The 22,365-nt window shown below is 45.4% G+C and overlaps 1 protein-coding gene across 1 annotated transcript; it reads right to left on the reverse strand.

The window, feature by feature from the left end:
- Positions 1-2,331: 2,331 nt before the first annotated feature.
- CLPP (caseinolytic mitochondrial matrix peptidase proteolytic subunit) lies at positions 2,332-12,210 on the reverse strand. Its single transcript, XM_079960149.1, has 7 exons — positions 12,147-12,210; positions 7,839-7,940; positions 7,034-7,105; positions 5,292-5,388; positions 4,933-5,120; positions 4,214-4,319; positions 2,332-2,804 (listed from the first exon to the last, which is right to left on the reverse strand). The coding sequence occupies exons 1-7, from the start codon at positions 12,162-12,164 to the stop codon at positions 2,635-2,637; spliced, it is 753 nt and encodes a 250-aa protein (XP_079816275.1). The 5' UTR covers positions 12,165-12,210; the 3' UTR covers positions 2,332-2,634.
- Between the last annotated feature and the right edge of the window lie 10,155 nt (positions 12,211-22,365).

Genomic DNA, 22,365 nt, shown 5'->3' on the forward strand with positions numbered 1-22,365 from the left:
CAATATATGAGTACTGGCACCTTTAAATGTATTTTTACTGGGGAAAGGACTGACCATCTTCGTATTGACGTCTTTATTTTAACGTGCCGCCGGGGCCATTCTGAAACTAGCAAGCAATTTAACAGTATATATCCTATTGGAATGCACTTAAAATCCAGCTAATATATCTGAAACAAGCTACCTATCAGTTTAAGGCAGTGTAATAATCAAAAGCAGTGGTTCCCTAACTCCCCACCACCACCACTTGACAATTACTAACACCATTTATTGATCTTTCTGCCCCCTGTAGCAATTGTAACACACTGCACTAGATGCTGTGTGGCTTTTCATGGAATTTTATTACTTCATTTGTTTCTTACATTGTATTACCATTTGAATTCCAGAGAATACAATGTAAAGTACGAGCATAAACAAGAGAATACAAAGAAAAGAATAAAATAAAATGCTTTTGGAGGGAAAATCTTTCTAAAGATAGTTTTCTATTTAAGTTACATTATAGTCCAAAGGCTATTCATCAGGAAATAAGGATTTGTTTTCAGTTTTTCATGTGTGCTGAAACTCAGTCTAAGGTTTTTATTTTTTTAAAAGCGTTTAACCACATCAGTTAACAAACATGGATACATATGCTATAATGTTATTGTTTTAGTTTAAAAAATTGTTTAAATTGTTATTAAGGAAATGATTATTTTTCTCCTTCCAATAAAGCACAGCAGAAAAGTTGTCCAAATATAAACTGACTAGTGATTTAAATCGATTTGATTTAAATCAAATCCACCCTGCTTGTTGTGAATATATGCACTTTCCCCCTCCATTAATGTTTTGCGGCCCTCTCTCGTTGCCTTTTCTGCTCTTTTAGACGTGGCAGCCATTTTGTGATGTGGCAGCATGCCCCTACAGCAGCCATTTTGAGCGCAATGCATCAAACGGAGCCTGCGCAGTCTGTTGACTGTGAGCATATTAGGAAACTTTCCAGGTTTGGGGGCGGGGTAGGGTGTGGTGGGCCTTGAAGAGACAAATAATGATGTGCTAGTCACAGAGGACACACATATGGCAACGATTTATCAGCTGCTTGTGCCATAGGAGGATACAAGGGGCCGAAGTCTCTTCTTCCACCCCTGCAAAATATTTGAGAGGACTGGAGCCCCCCCCCCCCAAATTGATGGTCAAAATGATGTGCATGCGCCACATCTTGTGATCAATTATGTGGGGCGGGGCTGACCTGCCCCCCTCCCAATATGTTATCAAGTTGGCACTCTTGGCTCATGCTATCTACATAGCAAAGTGCTTTTGCAAAGTGATTGTCTACAAAAGTGCTTTTATAAAACCCCAAACCGCATCACTTCAAATGCTGTAAGGTGTGCAGGTGCCCCCTCTCTACTTTTTCCACCAAATACTTATATCCAACTGTGGATAACTGGGATTCTAATTTTTAAAAAATAAATAAAAACATTGCACATAGTTTAGTTTGGGAGTTATGGGATTAATTTGATTCCCAGAGCCAACCCACAATTTCTGAGACACAGGTTCCCTTCTGAAACATTGCGAGAACCACAGAATTATGGAATTGGAGGGGACCACGAGGGTCATCTGGTCCAACCCCATGCAATGCGAGAATCTTTTACTAAGATGGTGACACCCTCCCCCCCCCCCCGGCTGATTAGAAGATTATTAAAACAGCAGTTTTCAGTGATGGGTGCCCATGCGAACCTCCTAGTGTTCCGAGTCCTGCACAGATATCCACTTTCCATTCTCTCTGGAAATATTTGCTCTTGAACATGCATATCAGCTATCTTTTGCAAGAGTTTGGTGTCATTGTCTTGTTGGGGAGGGGAATACTTTTTTGGGGCTGAAGCAGCAAACTCCCCCAACAAGTGCATGCACACTTCTTCCAATACACTGAAACAGAAGTCACCAGACCCTACTGGAAGGAATTTTTTTATTTTGTTTTGACTACAGCAGACCAACACGGCTACCCGCCTGTAACTAGAACTATGAAAGCCATGATTATGCATGGATGTGGCATAGAGATGTTTGTGGACCATCCTGGGCCTCCTCCATATTGTGTGGCTGAAGAGATAGATGGCAGGACAAGGTCTATGAGGAAGGTGTTGGAAACACAGTCTTCTTGGTTACCTGGCAGAGATAATGTTTTGGCAAACTGTCCGGGCCACAATTCTGCAACAGCCAGCAAAATTATCACCCACAAGCCTATGCTGTGGACTATGGGACTTCTACCTGATATAAACAGCGGGCCCATAAGTTGAGGGAACCTCAAGATCTGCTGCCAATAGCCTTTCACTTAGAAAACCAAGGAAAAAAAGAACGCCCACATCACAGAGGTCTAAGTTTAATTTAAAAACATCACTCTCTTATACAATGGTGCAACTGGAGGAGCGAGAAGGAAACTGGATCAGCTGAGGAGAAAATGGCAAAGAGACCAGCTCCTGTAAAAACAGCTGGCCAGCTACTTGTGGGACCCTCCGCTAAGAGAAGGCCTGCTAAGGGGAGACATCCCCAAACAATTCGAGGACTCCAACCAACCAGCCTGGGAGGTAACACCGTCCTCACTTCAGAGTGCTGGCACTGCAGAAATAATTCCCGACACAACAAGCATCCGAGGAAGTCGTTGATCCCTCAGGGTTCAGCTGACGAAGAGGTGGGAGCAGGGGCAGGAGGACTCTCTTTTTGAACCAGCTCCGGCTCATCTTCCCCATCGTGTGGAGGATGAACAAGCACCTTGTCCAAGATGCCAAATTCCTGGGCTTCGACTGGGCTCATGTAACGATCTCTCTCCATGGCAGCTTCTGTGAGGGTTAAGGACACGTAAAGGCTTAATACATAAACGTGGAAAAGCACCAAAAAGTGCGAGCCCATATACCAGGGTCTCCCTGCTCCATCCCAACTTCCATCTCCACTGCCATTCTGCAATTGAAGCATCCATGGATAGACACTGCAAGGACCCCATCAACCCTTACTTAAGTCTTCCAGGATTATTTGTTTACATAATAATAGAATCAATCCACAAACGCAACATCGGTACAGTTTAAATTAGGGTTCAATTCCAGAGCTAAAATCATTTACAAATGCCAGAAAATACCGATAAATTTAACAGCATAAGTCCAGTCTTGACCCCAGCCCAACTAAACATCTGACAGCACATCTCAAGGCTGACCAGGGAGGGCACTGGGTGAGAGACAAATGTCGGTCTCCCAGGGTGAAAGACTGGGAGGAGAAAAAAGATCCCAGGTGAGAGCTGGGAGGAGTTACTGTCCTCTGTGGGTGCTAAGGACCAATAATTACTTTTAAGAGTAATTCAATTTGCATCTTCTGTAGTTGTAAATTAGCTGTCTTATGGGAAAATCTGAATTAAAAAAATATATTTTTAAAAGGAAATTGTGTTATTACAGAAGGAATTCTTGTTTTATTTGTTTATTCGCCTTTTCTTCAAAGGGAATCTGCAGCCCTACAGATGTTGTTGGACCACAGCTCATATCATCACACTGGCTGAGGCTGACATTTCTGAAGGGTCACAGGTTCCCCTTCTCTGGTTTATACCCTGCCTTTATTCCTCCATGGAACTCAAGTTGACATACATGTGGATCTCAGGTGGCTACCCACCCAGAAACTGATGAGACTCAGACTTGCTTGGCTTCAGGTGCCTTCAGAGCCTGCACTGGGACAGAAAGCTTTATCTGACCACAGTGGTGTCCAAGGAAGGAACATATAATAATAATAATAATAATAATAATAATAATAATAATAATAAATTTATTATTTATACCCCGCCCATCTGGCTGGGCCTCCCCAGCCACTCTGGGCGGCTTCCATAAAAACCAAAAATACAGTAAAATCACACGTTAAAAACTTCCCTAAACAGGGCTGCCTTAAGATATCCAAACTAGAGGCTGGAACAAGCATATGGCCTCTCTCTCCTAAAAAGTACAGTGCTACCTCAGGTTACATATGCTTCAGGTTACAGACTCCACTAACCCAGAAATAGTACCTCGGGTTAAGAACTTTGCTTCAGGATGAGAACAGAAATTGTGCTCCGGCGGCTGCAGGAGGCCCCATTAGCTAAAGTGGTGCTTCAGGTTAAGAACAGACCTCCAGAACGAATTAAGTACTTAACCAGAGGTACCACTGTACTAGATATCTCCCCTGGCACACAAGGTTTTGTCTCCCTGCCCCACCTTCTGGCTCCGATGCTTCTTACCAATCACATCCAGGGATTGCTTCGTGTGCTTGGCATAGAGGGCATTGATCTGCTTCTTCAGTTTGAGGATCTCTTCAGCCTGGATGGCAATGTCTGTAGCCTGACCCTGGAAGTCAGGAGTCAGAGAGTCAGTGGGAAATTATAGCCTGTCATCTGCTGAGGTCATTCACTCACCAGCAAGCACTGGGGAATGCAGAGGATGGGTAAAGGTAAAGGTAAAGGACCCCTGGACGCTTAAGTTCAGTCAAAGGCGCTCATCTCGCTTTCAGGCTGAGGGAGCCGGCGTTTGCCCACAGACAATTTTCCAGGTCATGTAGCCAGCATGACTAAATCGCTTCTGGCGCAACGGGACACCGTGACAGAAACCAGAGCGGACAATAACGCCGTTTGCCTTCCTGCCCCAGTGGTACCTATTTATCTACTTGCACTGGCATGCTTTCGAACTGCTAGGTTGGCAGAAGCTGTGACAGGGCAGCAGGAGCTCACCCCACTGCAGGGATTCGAACCGCTGACCTTCTGATCAGCAAGCCCAAGAGGCTCTGTGGTTTAGACCACAGCGCCACCCACATCCCCTAGGCAGAGGATGGATACAAGATCTGCACCCCATGTCCCACGTCCTGGGGAGCAATTTGCCCAGGAAAGCATCAAGACAGGGTGCTGGCTAGAGAAGGTGGTGTGGCCCCTGCAAGAGAAAGCAGCAGCAGTAGGCTTAGACTTACCCGTGCCCCACCTGATGGCTGGTGGATCATTATGCGGGAGTTGGGCAGAGAGTGGCGCATGCCTGGTGAGCCCGCAGCCAATAGCAGGGAGCCCATGCTAGCTGCCTGCCCCACACACCATGTGCAAATGGGGTTCAGGATGTACTGCATGGTGTCATAGATAGCCAGTCCAGATGTTACCGCACCACCTACGGAGGGAACAGAGAAGTCACTAGTGGTCCCCAAATTTAGACACGGCATGCCTTCTTAAGCCATTTCTTTTTTAAAACACCCAGGTGACATTAAGGATAAGGTAAGAGAGAGGGGATTCTGTAGGGAAGCTGCTCTGATGTCACTCTGTGCTTTTCGCTGCCTCTCACCTGGGCTGTTGATGTACATGTGGATCGGCTTCTTGTTGCTTTCCGACTGCAGGAAAAGTAGCTGTGCAATAACCAAGCTCGCAACGTTGTCATCAATCTGTAGACAGGGAATGCAAGGCAGTGGATGAGAAGCAGGGGAACTCCTTGCCGCAGGAAACCCACCTCCTGTTCAAGTCAATATATACCTGAAGTCAGGTATACCTGAAGGAGCGTCTCCACCCCCATCATTCATCCCGGACACTGAGGTCCTCCTCTCAGGGTCATTTGGCGGTTCTCTCACTGCAAAAAGTAAGGTTCCAGGGAACTAGGCAGAGGGCCTTCTCGGTGGTGGCGCCCGCCCTGTGGAACGCCCTCCCTTCAGATGTCAAGGAAATAAACAACTATCTGACTTTTAGAAGACATCTGAAGGCAGCCCTGTTTAAGGAAGTTTTTAATGTTTGATGTTTTAGCATGTTTTTAATGTTCCGTTGGAAGCCACCCAGAGTGGCTGGGGAAACCCAGCCAGATGGGCAAGGTATAAAGAATATATTATTATTATTATTATTATTATTATTATTATTATTATTATTATTATTATTATTATTATCAAGTCCAACACCCGAGAACTGCTGTTGTCTGAGAAGTGGCCATCCAGAATTCAGGAATGAGAATCCCACCAGCCCAGAATGACAAAAGGGTGCACGTTAATATAACGCAAGGGACTTAATTAGAGGAACTCTTTGAATTTAATTATCTAAAAGAACCCGCCAGAACAGTGTGCAGAGGAGAGGAGGTCCGTTTGAAAAGCTGAAAATCTTGCACTGACGGGACGAATGCTGTACACTTGAATTCTTCCCATTATAAGCACATCTATCCACAATCAATATTTTTCAAAAGCTCAGGGAGTGGAATTCTGTGTAGGTCAGTGGAGTAGGCACTCAGGGAATGAGGTCCACTCATGCAGTGGGACTCCCCCCCCCCCACCTGCACATCCCCACTAAACATGTAATGGGGGTTCTCCTAACCCTCCAGTGCAGATTTAAAAGATGTGTGGAAGCATGCAGGGAGAGGAGGGAGGGGAAGTTCTTTTGTTCAAGCAGACCATGTTCCGCCACCCAATAATTTAGCTGAATTATGCCCAGAGTTCCCCAGGAGTTTGAGTTCATAGCCACATTCTGGGTGGAGTAAGCTAGACTGGTGACTGGGAGCGGCCGCCGAGACCACATAACACCGGTCTTGAAATACCTACATTGGCTCCCAGTATGTTTCCGAGCACAATTCAAAGCGTTGGTGCTGACCTTTAAAGCCCTAAACGGCCTCGGCCCAGTATACCTGGAGGAATGTCTCCACCCCCAACGTTCTGCCCGGACACTGAGGGCCCAGCTCTGAGGGCTTTCTGGCAGTTCACTCCCTGCAAGAAGTGAGGTTCCAGGGAACCAGGTAGAGGGCCTTCTCAGTAGTGGCGCCCACCCTGTGAAATGTCCTCACTTCAGATGCCAAGGAAATAAACAACTATCTGACTTTTAGAAGACATCTGAAGGCAGCCCTGTTTAGGGAAGTTTATAATGACTGATGTTTTAATGTATTTTAAATCTTTTATTGGGAGCCTCCCAGAGTGCAGAGTGGCTGGGGAAACCCAGCCAGATGGGCAGGGGAAAATAATAATAATAATAATAATAATAATAATAATAATAATAATACACATGGACACACTGTGTCAGAGGACCCATTTGTCTCGCTGCAGAAGGAGTTTGTGTACTTACTGGGCCCATGACACAGACAATGCGCTCTCTCAGAAGGCGGGAGTAGATGTCATAAGCTCGCTCGCCACGACCCTGAAACAGAGAGAAGATCAGCACAAGTACCCTCAAGGCCTGGGATTCGGTGCTGGTGGAGAAGGAAAGTCCCAGCATATTTCAGAGGGAAGGACCTCCAGTCTCAAACGAAGGAAACAGCTTGCTGGAAGCTTTCTTTAGCATGGTTCTAAGAGCAGAACAAAGTTAAGCCATTTTGAAGGGCATTGGAACAGTTGCACGCTGATAAAAACCAAGGCGTGCATCGACAGAAGGCAGAGTCGTAAATAAATTAGGGGACTTAAAACATGGCTGCACCGTGATTCTGGTCTCCACAAACTCCATCCCTGACACTTTGGCTGTCACGACCAAAAATAATTAAAATTAAAAAAGCATCCACCCTTAGGGAGGTATAATAAAAGATGTACAGGCAATAATTTGTGCAATCAGAAGGAAACCTCCTCCAGTTGCAAAAAGACTAGCACAATATACAAAGCCCTGTCCATATTCTTAAATTTTCTTAAGAGCCTTCAAATGCAATTGCACAGTATTAAACGTAACCTGCTTGTAGTTAGGTCTCTGCAGTTTTTGCATCGATGGGCCTGCAATGTAGCACAACCCTTAGCAAATTACTCTTATGAGCCTGACAGTAACTGCCAGCCACCGCCACAACCACCTGTTATAAGTGATTTCAGACTTTGCAATTCCAGTCTGCTCCCTTTCCCAAAAATATGCTGATAAAGAGGAGGACCTCCCTCCCCTCCCCTGTGCTTACCGTTTGCTCCACTACGATGGGAATGAGAGGGATGTGACTCTGGGGAGACTGGTGGAGGCTCCGAGCCACAGAGAGGACGTGGCGTCCCAGCCGCAAGGGGTGCTGCAGGCAGAGAGAAGGCCCGTTACCAAACAGACAGACACGCACCCCTGTCAATAACCACCAGCAGCTCCTCTGCAATCCTCCATTCAAGGTGCAGCATTTTCATTAACACCCTTTCAAATTCACTGCCACGTTCACCATTGCGCCCTCATGCTCAGCGGGAAAAGGAGGAGACTACGCTGCTTTCAACTATATATATATATATATATATATATATATATAGTTAAAGCTATGGTTTTCCCAGTAGTGATGTATGGAAGTGAGAGCTGGACCATAAAGAAGGCTGATCGCCGAATAAATCATGCTTTTGAATTATGGTGCTGGAGGAGACTTTTGAGAGTCCCATGGACTGCAAGAAGATCAAACCTCTCCATTCTGAAGGAAATCAGCCCTGAATGCTCACTGGAAGGACAGATCCTGAAGCTGAGGCTCCAATACTTTGGCCACCTCACGAGAAGAGAAGACTCCCTGGAAAAGACCCTGATGTTGGGAAAGATTGAGAGCACAAGGAGAAGGGGACGGCAGAGGACGAGATGGTTGGACAGTGTTCTCGAAGCTACTAACATGAGTTTGACCAAACTGTGGGAGGCAGTGGAAGACAGAAGTGCCTGGCATGCTCTGGTCCGTGGGGTCACAAAGAGTCGGACACGACTAAACGGCTAAACAACAACACGCTGCTTTTAGCATCTGTGAGTGTAGAGGCAGGACTCAGCAGGGATGCCAGGCCAAAGAAAGGTGTGGCATTCTACTTTCACGAGAGAACAGCAAAACTTATCCATCAGTCCATTTGAAACACTTCACACACAGCGCAACCAGCTGTCGCACTTACATTGGCAGGCTAGCAAATATCCCCATGGGTTTGTCTTCGAAGACAACATTTTGCATTTGGTGATTAGAATCAAAGAAGCACGAAGTTGGAAGGGACCCCAACTCTAGTCCAGTCCTCAAACTCGGCCCTCCAGATGTTTTGAGACTACAATTCCCATCATCCCTGACCACTGGTCCTGCTAGCTAAGGATCATGGGAGTTGTAGGCCAAAAACATCTGGAGGGCTGAGTTTGAGGAAGCCTGCTCTAGTCCAACCCCCTGCAATGCAAAGAATCTCAACTAAAGCAAAACACTGTATTTTTAATAGGGACACGGGTGGTGCTATGGGTTAAACCACAGAGTCTAGGACTTGCCAATCAGAAGGTCGGCGGTTTGAATCCCCGCGACGGGGTGAACCCCCATTGTTCGGTCCCTGCTCCGGCCAACCTAGCAGTTCGAAAGCACGTCCAAGTGCAAGTAGATAAATAGGTACTGCTCCGGCGGGAAGGTAAACAGCGTTTCCATGTTCTACTCTGGTTTGCCAGAAGCAGCTTAGTCATGCTGGACAAACGCCGGCTCCCTTGGCCAATAAAGCGGGATGAGCGCCGCAACCCCAGAGTCGGTCACGACTGGACCTAATGGTCAGGGGTCCCTTTACCTTTACTATTGTTTTTAATATTCGGCTGGAAGCCGCTCAGAGTGGCTGGGGAAACCCAGCCAGATGTGCAGGGTATAAATAATAAATTATTATTATTATTATTATTATTATTATTATTATTATTACTACTACTACTACTACTACTAAAACATGCATGACAGATGGCCATCCTGCCTCTGCTTAAAAACCTGCAAGGAAGAAGAGCCCACCACACCTTCTGAGGGAGTCCATTCCACTATCAAAATAGCTCTCTGTCTGTCAGAAAGCTATTCCTAATGTTGACTCAGAATCTACTTTCTTGCAACTTGAAGCCATTGGTTCGAGTCCTGCCCTCCAGAGCAGGAGAAAACAAGCTTGCTCCACATGATGGCCCTTTAGATATTTAAAGAAGGCTTTCATATCTCCTCTCAGTCTCCTCTTATCCAGGCTAAACATACTCAGCTCCTTAAACCTCATCCTCTTAGCTGCTATACCAGTTCTGAAAGAAATGATGTCTCCCCTCCCACTCTGTGGCCACCAGCAATGATGTGCTAGAGGGCCCACAGCAATGTCACAGTACCAGGATGAAATTATCACCTCTGTGTACAACCTGCATAGGGCCTAAGAACTGCCATTCCCACCCCCACCTTCTTCTTCTGCAAGGGACGCCTTAAGATTGAACACCCCAAAAGTATTTGCCACCCTCCAATAAACACCATAAGTGGCTTGCTTTGAGAAGTTGGCCAGTATGTGGCTAGACCCTTCTCCTCCCACTACCCTGGCAGCACCACAAAGCAGGGAGAAGAGCCTTTGGAGAGAGACAGACCAGGCACTGATCCTGCGAGGCGACTTATAAGGAGATGCTAAGCATTTGAGTCTTCCTGGCTCCAAAAACCAACATAATACAGGTTTATAGAATCATGAATGGATGCTCCAAATAAAATGGACATTCTTTGCCCCTGGCCCACTCCCAACCCATCCCCAAAAAACCTCTAGAATTCAGGGTGACCACAATGAAACTGAGAAGCGGTACATTCAGGAGAAAATAAAAAGTACTTTCCCACACTTGCTACATCCTTTTACAGAGGTTGTAGCAACAAGAGACGGCGAGGATCCCTGGTTTAGATGGGTTAGGAAAACGGGATTCGACAAAATGCATGGATTGTTATGTGTGGTGTTGTATATTTTGCTGCTGCTTCAGCTTGTAAACCGCCTCGTGCATGGGGGAAACGGAAAAGTCTATTCTAATTTTATTCTAAATAGAAAAGTCTATTCTAATTCTGATTTTATAATGAATTGATTTTAGAATGCTGTATTATTTTATTGTTGTTAGCCTCTCTGAGCTCAGCTTTGGCTGGGGAGGGCGGGATATAAATAAAATATTATTATTATTCAAATTAAGTCTAGTTACAGATAGGTAGCCGTGTTGGTCTGCCATAGTCATAACAAAATAAAAAAATTCCATCCAGTGGCACCTTAAAGACCAACTAAGTTAGTTCTTGGTATGAGCTTTCGTGTGCATGCAAGTGTGCATGCACACGAAAGCTCATACCAAGAACTAACTTAGTTGGTCTTTAAGGTGCCACTGGAAGGAATTTTTTTATTTTGTTTCAAATTAAGTCTGTTCAACATCAGTCCCCCGCAGCAGCTTCAAATGGTAAAAAGGTAAAGGTACCCCTGCCCGTACGGGCCAGTCTTGACAGACTCTGGGGTTGTGCGCCCATCTCACTTAAGAGGCCAGGGGCCAGCGCTGTCCGGAGACACTTCCGGGTCACGTGGCCAGCGTGACATCGCTGCTCTGGCCAGAGCCAGAGCCAGAGCCAGAGCCGCACACGGAAATGCCGTTTACCTTCCCGCTGGTAAGCGGTCCCTATTTATCTACTTGCACCCGGAGGTGCTTTCGAACTGCTAGGTTGGCAGGCGCTGGGACCGAGCAGCGGGAGCGCACCCCGCCGCAGGGATTCGAACCGCCGACCTTTCGATCGGCAAGCCCTAGGCGCTGAGGCTTTAACCCACAGCGCCACCTGCGTTGGTCTGCCATAGTCAAAACAAAATAAAAAAATTCCTTCCAGTAGCACCTTAAAAGACCAACTAAGTTAGTTCTTGGTATGAGCTTTTGTGTGCATGCACACTTCTTCAGATACACTGAAACAGAAGTCACCAGACCCTTCTATATACTTATAGAATACTATATACTATATATAGAATTCTATATACTTATAGAAGGGTCTGGTGACTTCTGTTTCAGTGTATCTGAAGAAGTGTGCATGCACACGAAAGCTCATACCAAGAACTAACTTAGTTGGTCTTTAAGGTGCCACTGGAAGGAATTTTTTTATTTTGTTTCAAATTAAGTCTGTTCAGCATCAGTCCCCCGCAGCAGCTTCAAATGGTACTTCCAGTTTAAAGGGGCCTTCGACTATGGGAGAGGGGGGCAAAAGGCTGAGGAAGGGGCTGCCACCACCGCCTTCATATTCCGCCTCTGAGGTTGCAGAGGAGGCTAGAAGGGAGCTGTGGGGGTGCAAGGCTCGGATCGCTTCCTTGGCTCTTTACATTCCCCGCGCAGCCTGGCGCGGCTGCTTGCCTTTGAGGAGACCGGCGGGTGGGAGCTGCGGGAGGCGCTTGAGGCAGGAGAAATCTATGCAAGGGGTGGCTCTCGGGGTGGGGGCTGCCCCTTCCACCGCCCCCCCTCCTCACTACTGCACCCACAGTCCCTGAGGCACCCACCCTCCAAGCCCCACCCACGTGCACTTGCCCCTCACCATTATCCTTTGCAACATGCTGCCCCGGAAGGTCTTTCTTGCTTTCCACCGTCCCACGTGGTTTTTAAAAGAATACTGCACGCGAATCACGTGACGATGGCCGAGGCGCCGGGGTTGCAACGCCACCGCGGTGCACCATGGGAAATGTAGTATAAAATTGAGGTGCCGGTGCTTTTTGTTTTGTTTTGTTTTTCTAAAGCGGTTTTAGTATTAAGCTGCTCTAAAGAGTGTCATTCGTTCAGTGCCGGATTTACGTATAAGCTAAACAAGCTGTAGCTTGGGGGGGGGGTTTTGGGGGGGGGGATAAAGGAAAAAAACCTTGGATGTAATAATAATAATTTCACTATTAATATACTTTTTCTTAATTGTATTTCCTGTCAACAATTACTTTGATAAAAATACATATTTTGTTATGTGCAAATGGCTTTAGATACCTATTAGGTCCATAAATTACCATATCATATAGCATATGGGACGCAGGTGGCGCTAAAGGTTAAAGCCCCAGCGCCCTAGGACTTGCCGATCGAAAGGTCGGCGGTTCAAATCCCTGCGGCGGGGTGCGCTCCCGCTGCTCGGTCCCAGCGCCTGCCAACCTAGCAGTTCGAAAGCACCTCCGGGTGCAAGTAGATAAATAGGGACCGCTTACCAGCGGGAAGGTAAACGGCGTTTCCGTGTGCGGCTCTGGCTCGCCAGAGCAGCGATGTCACGCTGGCCACGTGACCCGGAAGTGTCTCCGGACAGCGCTGGCCCCTGGCCTCTTAAGTGAGATGGGCGCACAACCCCAGAGTCTGTCATGACTGGCCCGTACGGGCAGGGGCACCTTTACCTTTACCTATAGCATATATTCAACACAAAAAACCGCGGCGGTTTGTTGTTGACAAAGGACAGCTGGACCTCATCAAACTTAAATCTGGCCCTGCATTCATTCATTCATTCATTCATTTTTAAGCAAACGGGATTTTAAAAAATAAGTGCACGGCAAGAGGAAAATCAGCATTTGTCAGACGGCTGCGGGGGAGAACCGAATTGTTTGCAGGTCTGCAAGTTCAGAGGTGGCTAAGATGGACAGCGCTCCGTTCTTGTGCCTTCAATAGCGATGGGATCTGCAAAAAGGAGCAAGTGAGGTGTCTCATGGCATGTACATAAATTTCCTCTAATGCCAATGTGCCTTTAGAGTTGCCATATTTAAGAAAGTAAAAACTAGGACACACCGAAAGTTATTGAGATTTTTTGAAAGGAAGACCCGAAAGTTGTTGACTTGGTTTTAGCCACTCACATTAAATGTCTACAGATGATGACATTGCTCTTAGCTACAGGAAAAGAGGTTAAAAAAACCACACTGCAAAGGGGTACGTTACATTTCCAGGTGGGGATGGAAGTCTGTCACACACTGTCCTTCTTCCAGTTTCCGCTTCCTCCACCAAGTTTCTAGCATTTACATTTTGGAGACGGCAAAATTTGCACAAACAATATGTTTGTGCAAGATCAGATCAGAAGAATCTTTATTTGCATCAGCCACTAGCCATAGCAATAAAATAAAATATACTGAAGATAGAGGTAAAAACTTAACTATGGAAAATACATTTTTGAGGTTTATATCAATAAAGCTTGTGGAAGAGTAGTGGTAGTAGTTTCTGCATTGATTTAGATTATATTCTGCGTGTTGGTGTTGGTGTTTTTTAAAAAACTGAGTTTTGTCATGACTATAAATGAGTTATAATGATAACAATGTAAATAAATGTTTACTGTACTGCTGAGTGTCTCACAGGCATCCAATCATACAGCAGGATACAATATCGAACCCGCCGCTGTTATGAGCTTACATCACAAAGTCAGCTGTGTCTGTTACGAGTAAGTCTCCTGGGATCCCCCTGTTTTGCCATTGTACACTCTTGCCTGCTGACTTTATTATAGATGCTTTCAGATCCATTCTACCATGTCCAAGACCTGTATTTCCATTAGTGTCCGCACAGTGGCAAGAATGCCAGAGAAATATCCTGCCAGCAACAGCACAGGGAGAGCTGTCTCCATAATATTCAGACTCCACCCAGTAGACTTACAAAGAAATCAGCCCTATTGTAGTACATGCCAGTGCACCAAAATACCTTCATACATGCAGGGATCTTCCTTTATGCATATCACTAATTTAGGGTGCAATCCTAGCCCACCAAATACATTGGCTGGGAGAAATTAGGATATAATGTACCTTTCCTCACCTCACTGATCTGGCCTGAAGTCCGTGTAAGTAACTTGTCCCAGCCTATCTCCTTGTGTCAGCTAAGGGAAAGACCTGTCGGTGGAAGTTATTATTTAATATTATTGTTAGCATTTATTAAATTTATACATCACCCTCTATCTGAAGATCACAGGGCAGTTTACAAGTTATGCCGGTATCAGACCCTCCAAGTATCCCTATTTTCCAGGGACAATCCCAGATTTACAGAAACTGGCCTGGTTTCTGATTTGATCTCAAAATGTCTCGCTTTTCCTTAGGACGTCCCTATTTCCATTGGAGAAATGTTGGAGGGTATGGAGTTATGCAACCCCCGTTCCATCTGAAGGTAGGGAACGTATAGGGAAGTTTTTTTTAATGCTTAATATTTTATTACGTTTTTATATATGCTAGAAGCTGCCCAGAGTCATGGGGCAACCCAGTCAGATGGGTGGGGTATAATTATAATTATTGAATAGGACATCCCAATTTTCATCGGAAAAATGTTGGAGGAATGAGGTATAGAGTTCAAAAAGGCTCCCTCTCCTTTTCTGTATGGGGGTAGTACAAACCATGCAAAATGAAAGCTGCAGTTTCCCCTAATTTCAGATGGAGCAATCTTACACACTCATTACTGGAAGGGGAGATTTAGTGGAACAGCCACTCAATCCTAATTTGCCCTTCAGTATGTATATCTTCGAGGGACGCGGGTGGCACTGTGGGTTAAACCACTGAGCCTGTTGGTCTTGCTGATCAGAAGGTCTGTGGTTCGAATCCCCACAACGGGGTGAGCTCCCATTGTTCAGTCCCTGCTCCTGCCAACCTAGCAGTTCAAAAGCACGTCAAAGTGCAAGTAGATAAATAGGTACCGCTCTGGCAGGAAGGTAAACGGCGTTTCCGTGCGCTGCTCTGGTTCGCCAGAAGCAGCTTAGTCATGCTGGCCACATGACCTGTACGCTGGCTCCCTTGGCCAATAAAGCGAGATGAGCGCCACAACCCCAGAGTCATTCGCCACTGGACCTAATGGTCAGGGGTCCATTTACCTTTATGTATATCTTCAGTATATTGTTGCCTTAATCCTCCCACTGAGGTGTATGGGGTGCCAGAAGCGGTTTAGTTCTGCTGGCCACATGACCCGGAAAGCTGTCTGTGGACAAACGCCGTCTCCCTTGGCCTGAAAACGAGATGAGCGCCACAACCCCATAGCCATCTTTGGCTGGACTTAACCGTCCAGGGGTCCTTTACCTTTTAATTTTAATCCATTTGGTGGGGGACACATTGTTCTCCTTCTGGTGTAGTTTGTCCACCTTTGGTCCACACCCTGGACTCAGCTCTCACCAGTGTCTCCTAGAAGCTGTCAGCATGCAACAGCGATCACACCTCGGGAACGGCTTCGACTGGCTGGCAAACCAGGTGAGAGTATCCAATGGGTTTGAAACCATTGGTGTGTTAGGGACTTCCCCTGCATGTGAAGGCAGGCTCTGGCAGATTGAGCAGATGAGACCATCCAGGAGAAGGAAAACTCTGACCCCAAACCTCCACTGCCTTGCAGGATATCATCAGGGGAAGATAAGGCTAAGGAGTAAACCCAACACAAAACCAGAGTGGAGACCCTAAGGCACCTAAGGCACCTCAGTTTATGAACTTAATCTGTTCCAGAAGTCCATTCTTAAACCAAAACCATTCTTAAACCGAGGCACGCTTTCCCTAATGAGGCCTCCCGCCGCCAGTGCCCTTCCACCATTCTGATTCCGTTCTTAGACCAAGGTACAGTTCTCAAACCAAGACACTATTTCTGGTTTTGTGGAGTTTGTAAACCAAATCGTTCTTAAATCGGACTGTTCTTAAATTGAGGTACCACTGTATTACTCTGTTTTCCTTTGGACCACATCAGTGAAGCTGAGAGGGGGATCTTGTCATCTGGGCAGCCCAGGATTTCCCAATTCTCCAGCCAGGATCCAAATATTAAGTAAACTCATTGCGGAGGAAACAGAGTAATTTTAAAAAGAGGGTGTGGGATGTGGAAGACCACACAAGTACAGTACTAATATTTTAATAACATTCAGCGTAACATATCCAAACCAATAAGGAACGAAATGCGGTGATCCCTGGTACCAGAATATTTGCAAAAGATAATAAGTAGGCACAGGGCAAATAAAGCACCCATCGGTTATGTCCACTGATTCTCCCCTAAAAGCTACCATACCCCTTTCATCGGTGTTATGTACTGAGAACAATAGGATTCAGAATGCAGCAGTCTGATTGGTCCTAGAACAATAGGATTCAGAATGCAGCAGTCTGATTGGTCCTAGAACAATGCAGCAATATGATTGGTACGCAGGAGCCACCCAATCCAGCTACAGGTGGAAGTGAATCCGCAACCTGATTGGCCTACAGGAGAATCCCAGAATTAGTCAATCACGTGTGGCCCATTGTGTAAATAATGTATATAAAGCAGATATTTTGGGGGAACTCCCATTCCTCACTACTATGAGCTGAATAAAGAGCATGAAATCCACACTCCGAATATATTTCACTGGCGACGACAATCGTGTTTTTGGAAACAGATCTTTGCCCAAAGGCAATGTGTAGTTTTGCTTCTGCTAAGCAACTGGGAAAGTGAGTCCTACTGGCATATATCCCAATGTTTTTCCACACGCTAAATGTCTCAAGACTGATTATATTTGCTGAAAAGTCAGAGAAGAATGCCCTGAGTGTGCCAGGTTCCTACAAAACGCCCCGCCCCCTCCCATCACAGGGTGCAGCTGTGGTTCTCGTTCCCCATCCAATTCACATGCTTGCCAGTCAAGGCCAGAAAGACGGTGAAGTTACTAGCCTCCCCTTGGTTGCAAATCTGGGACAAGGGAAAGTAACATTGCAGTGCAATCTGCTTTTTGCAACTCCATGACAAAAAGGCTCCTTCAAACTGCAACAACTTCTGTCTGTTCTTGTATGTTTCCTCTTCAGGCATGGAACTTGGTGATCCAAACTGCCGGGGGCATACCCCTCCTGATATTTCACAGATGAAAGAAGGACACTCTTTTGTGCTTATAAAATGCCTGTGGCAGCTTGAGCTGCCACAACTGCAGGTTGATGAATCTGTAATACTCCCCTACCTCAGCATTAAAGGACCCCTGACCATTAGGTCCAGTTGTGACCGACTCTGGGGTTGCGGCGCTCATCTCGCTTTATTGGCCAAGGGAGCCGGCGTACAGCTTCCAGGTCATGTGGCCAGCATGACTAAGCTGCTTTTGGCGAACCAGAGCAGCGCACGGAAATGCCGTTTACCTTCCCGTAGGAGCGGCACCTATTTATCTACTTGCACTTTGATGTGCTTTCGAATTGCTAGGTTGGCAGGAGCAGGGACCGAGCAACGGGAGCTCACCCTGTCATGGGGATTCGAACCGCTGACCTTCTGATCGGCAAGCCCTAGGCTCTGTGGTTTAACCCACAGCGCCACCTGCGTCCCTATCTCAGCATTACAAATTGCCAAAGGTTATTTTCTGCCTGCTATATTTTGTTACTACATCTCTTGTGCTGACTTCTGAAACTTAATACTGTATGTACACTGACCTTAACTATTTCCTTTTTGGAAAATGGGAGAAAATTTAATTTCACAGAGGACCAAGGAGGTGTTAATTGTAACATAGCTGCGACTCAAAGACACCCAAAGACATTTACTATCTAATGTTACTTGCAGAGGGGCTGGTGGAGACAAAGAGAAATGTCCTTTCTTATCTATGTAAATAATCCAAAGAGTTGCATGGACCTCATAAAGGAAACGGCAAAGGAAAATATTTTAGATATTGCATTGAGAAGCAAGGATATGGGAACTGAGTGGGGGGGGGGGGAATTTGCATTTTGTAATGATTTAAATTCTGCTCCTCTTATTAATTTGTGTGAATGCTTTTTCATGCGCGCGCGCACACACGTGCACGCACACACACACACACACACACACACACACAAAAACATGGATGTTTAGAACCAGCAAGTGTTTTTTCTTTTAATGCCATGGGGATAAGCATTAAACACATGCAACTGTCTGCAGCTGAAGCTGCTGTTCCAGGGAACGGAATCAAGACTGGTTGAAGAACTGGCAATTCTGTAGAGCAGGATAGGAATTTGGCAGTCATGAAGCCCTTTCAAAGGTATCCACAATGAACAAGGCCATTGTATTCATCGAGGAGTCTGAAGGGGAGAAATGTACAAGGAGTAAAGGCAAATGTAAAGGGACCCCTGACCATTAGGTCCAGTCGCGGAAGACTCTGGAGTTGTGGCTCTCATCTCGCTTTATTGGCCGAGGGAGCCGGCGTACAGCTTCCGGGTCATGTGGCCAGCATGACTAAGCCACTTCTGGAGAACCGGAGCAGCACATGGAAACACTGTTTACCTTCCCGCCGGAGTGGTACCTATTTATCTACTTGCACTTTGATGTGCTTTTGAACTGCTAGGTTGGCAGGAGCAGGGACCGAGCAATGGGAGCTCACCCCGTCGTGGGGATTTGAACCGCCAACCTTCTGATCGGCAAGCTCTAAAATCCAATGAATTGATACAAAGCAGAAAATCACAAGTAGCAATGCCGGGCATTTAGAAAACTCCATGCAGCAATAGTAAAACAATACTTTTACTAGGACAAAAAAAAAAGGAAAAGGAAGAGAAACCACAAGGCACTGTCCCAGTCTTTGAGTATATCAAAACTCCTTCAAGCTGGATTTAGCAAATAATAATTTTTGAGAGGAGAAGGACATTTTCTGAGTACGACGGGAAGGGTGGTCTCAAATCTGTATGTAACAGCCTTAAAATTGAAAGAAAGAGGCATTTGATCATGCCCAGTGTAAAAGGATATCAGGTTGCAGCAAGGCTTTCTTGGACAAAGAAATACGTAATAGGCTCTCTCCCTTGGATTTCAATAGTTGCTGGCTTTTTCATTTTCGAAAGGAGAGTGGCCCATTGTCCCAGCCAGCCTTGCTGCAACCTGATATCTTTTCCACCAGACACCATCTAACAGAAGAATCCTATACATGTCTACTCAGAAGTAATCCCACCTGAATTCATTATGGGGGTGCTTACTCCAAGGGAAATGTGTATTGGGGTACACCCTCCCTTTTTGTTCATCCTAGCTTTAGAACCATTAGCTTTATGCCTCAGAACAAGGCATATAGCTTGTTCTGACACAAAGGAATCCAGACATCAAAGGAATCCAGGTTGGGAACCAAACTATACAATTGGGTTATTTGCTGTTTATTTAATTATTGTGACACCTGACCTGCTGAGAGCTTAACAGTTTTGCAGGCCTGCAGGTTAGCTTGTCACAATCTGAAGCTTTATGCTTCATTGTTTGATTCACCCAAGAATCAAAAAACACTCACAGAATTCTATGTCATACAAAGCATAGATATTTAGGAATTACAGTTGTACCTCGGTTTACAAACAGCCCTGTTAACGAAATATTTGGTTTACGAACTCCGCAAAACCGGAAGTAGTGTTCCAGTTTGTGAATTTGCCTCAGTCTATGAATGGAAGCCGAATAGTGGAAGGGCACTGGCGGCATGAGGCCTCATTACGGAAAGCGCACCTCAGTTTAAGAACGGCTTTGGTTTAAGAACAGACTTCAGGAACGGATTAAGTTTGTAAACCGCAGTACCACTGTATTATAACAAGAAACCTTAACAGACTCTATTCACAAAACTATCCCCTTGTATGGCGGACAATTCTTCAAAATTTGTAAAAGGCGAAAGATTTATACGATCTGAAGAGAAACCAGACTAACTGTTTCAAAAGGACTGGAACAAATTTATACTTTATATGAAAGAAAATTGTAAACATCTGAAAATGTTTGTAGGTCGGAATTGAAATATTTTGTGATGTAAATATAAGGAACAGACTTACCGATAATAAGGTGAACAATTATAATAAGATAGAAGGTAAATATGTGATCATAGAAATGCGGAAAATACAGAAAGATGTGTGGAAGTCAGAAAGGGGGAGGGAAGGAGGTCGATGCGCTTATAGAGTAATGTATTAAGTTATAGAATTATGTAACAAAATGTGATTATGATAAAAGTGGAAAACTCAATAAAAAGTATTTTTTTAAAAAAATTCTTCAACATTTGGAAAAAAATGAGCAATACCCATGTCACCTTCCCAGACAAATCAGTAATGGTAAAAACAACGATCCTACCAAAACTGCTGTTTCTATTCCAATCATTCCCAATTTAGACCCCACTCAACTAGATACGAAAGTGGCAGGGGAAAAAAATCATTTCTTTTTTTCCTGCAAAAGGCCCAGAATAAATGCCAAACTCCTGTTTCTCCCCACAGTGAAAGGAGGCTGGAGCATCCTATGCCTGGAGCTATATTTTATTGCTCTCCAAGCATAGGCGCCATCTCTGGGGGGCCTGGGGGGCCTTGGCACCCACAAAATTTGCACTGTGGGTGCCCAGCGGGGTCGCACATGTGACGTCACACAGCATGACATAGACACAATCTCCACGGGGTTGTGGATGCCTGTGCCCACGGCCCCAAAAATGTGCGCTTTGCCATCCCACTCCTGCTGCCACTGCTGTGACCAGACCAAGCCCTCTGCTGTGAGACCTCCCCTGAGGCCTGCTGTGGCCACAGATGCACCCTAGAAGCTGGGCTGCACAGGGTCCCCCATCAAAGACCCCACTGAGGAGGCAGAGGCTTTGGCCCAAGGCACATGTGCGACATGACATCATGTTGCTCGCATATGATGGCACAAGTGATGTCACGAGCACCCACAATCTGCAGCCCAAGTCAGAGGCTCTGTCACCAAGTAAGACATGCCATCCCTTTTATTTTAGGTGACACCTCAAAACAATGGGTCCAATGGGAAACAGAACTAGCTGAGGGAATATGGACCTCAGAATACCCTTTCTTAAAGCAAAAACTTAGAACCTGCCTAAAAATTTGAAGGAGAGTCATGCAAACCATGCTTAATGCATGGAAAGAGACATGGGCATAGCCGGGAGGGGGGGCAGGGAGGGGTAGCTGCCCCCCAATCAATAAAAATACATAGCTAACTGAGGTGATAATATAATTTATTATTTATACCCCTCCCATCTGGCTGGGTTTCCCCAGCCACTCTGGGTGGCTTCCAACAAAATATTTAAAATACAATAAAACATCAGACATAAAAAACTTCCACCTGCCCCCCAACAAAAGGCCTGCCCCCTAACAAAAATCCTACTATTTCACATTACCTCACAACAATTTGATGTGGTCAGAAGGTGGGGAAAAGTTGCATACCAGTTATGTGACTTTTATAAGAGAAACACAACACTCTCAGTCCAAGAAATACAAACTAAATTAGGAAACTTACAAACCCCTTGACCATAGCTGTCAATGTTTCCCCTTTTTTAAGGGAAATTCCCTTATTCCGAATAGGATTTTCCCTTAAAAAAAGGGAAAAGTTGACAGCTATGCCCTTGACTGCTACTCCAACAAATCTGCAACTTTTTTTTGCTAACCCAATGACCAATAAGGCAGCCACAAGACCACTAGCCACATTTCAAAGACATGTAATTTCCACAGAAGGACGTGATCCAAGTATAACATTTGCAAGCTATACCATTCTATTCAGTGCATCAGTTGGTTCAATTGTCCTTGGGAATGCAATTTTGGCTATGAACTTGACACAGGACTTTAGACAAACAAACGTCTGTTTACGTCTGTTTCGGCAACCAATCGAGAATTAACCCTTAAACTCATAAATAGATGGTACCTAACTCCTAGGAATCTGGCAATCATCTATCCTGGCACCTCATAATGTTGCTGTACAGGTTGCCTGAATACTGAAGTTAATTTTGCAATCAGTCTAGAAAACTTTTTTGTGCCTGCGTCCTATTGTGTCTGAGGTACAAAGGTTATGAGGCTCTGCAAATATTTATTGGACTGCTCTCTGTGTAAGGATAAAACAAATAGCTTGGTTTCTAGATTAAAGAAGGATCTGCATTCCACCCTTAATCCTAACTCTATTTACTT

Source organism: Podarcis cretensis (assembly GCF_951804945.1).
Source record: "Podarcis cretensis genome assembly, chromosome: 17".
Taxonomy (NCBI): domain Eukaryota; kingdom Metazoa; phylum Chordata; class Lepidosauria; order Squamata; family Lacertidae; genus Podarcis; species Podarcis cretensis.

Bases quoted from the DNA above. Each gene is read 5' to 3' on its own strand.
- CLPP (XM_079960149.1), bottom strand. The intron at 5,389-7,033 runs GTAAGTACACAA...CCCTGTCTACAG, and splicing joins TTGTCTGTGTCATGGGCCCA to ATTGATGACAACGTTGCGAG. The intron at 5,121-5,291 runs GTGAGAGGCAGC...TTCCCTCCGTAG, and splicing joins CATGTACATCAACAGCCCAG to GTGGTGCGGTAACATCTGGA.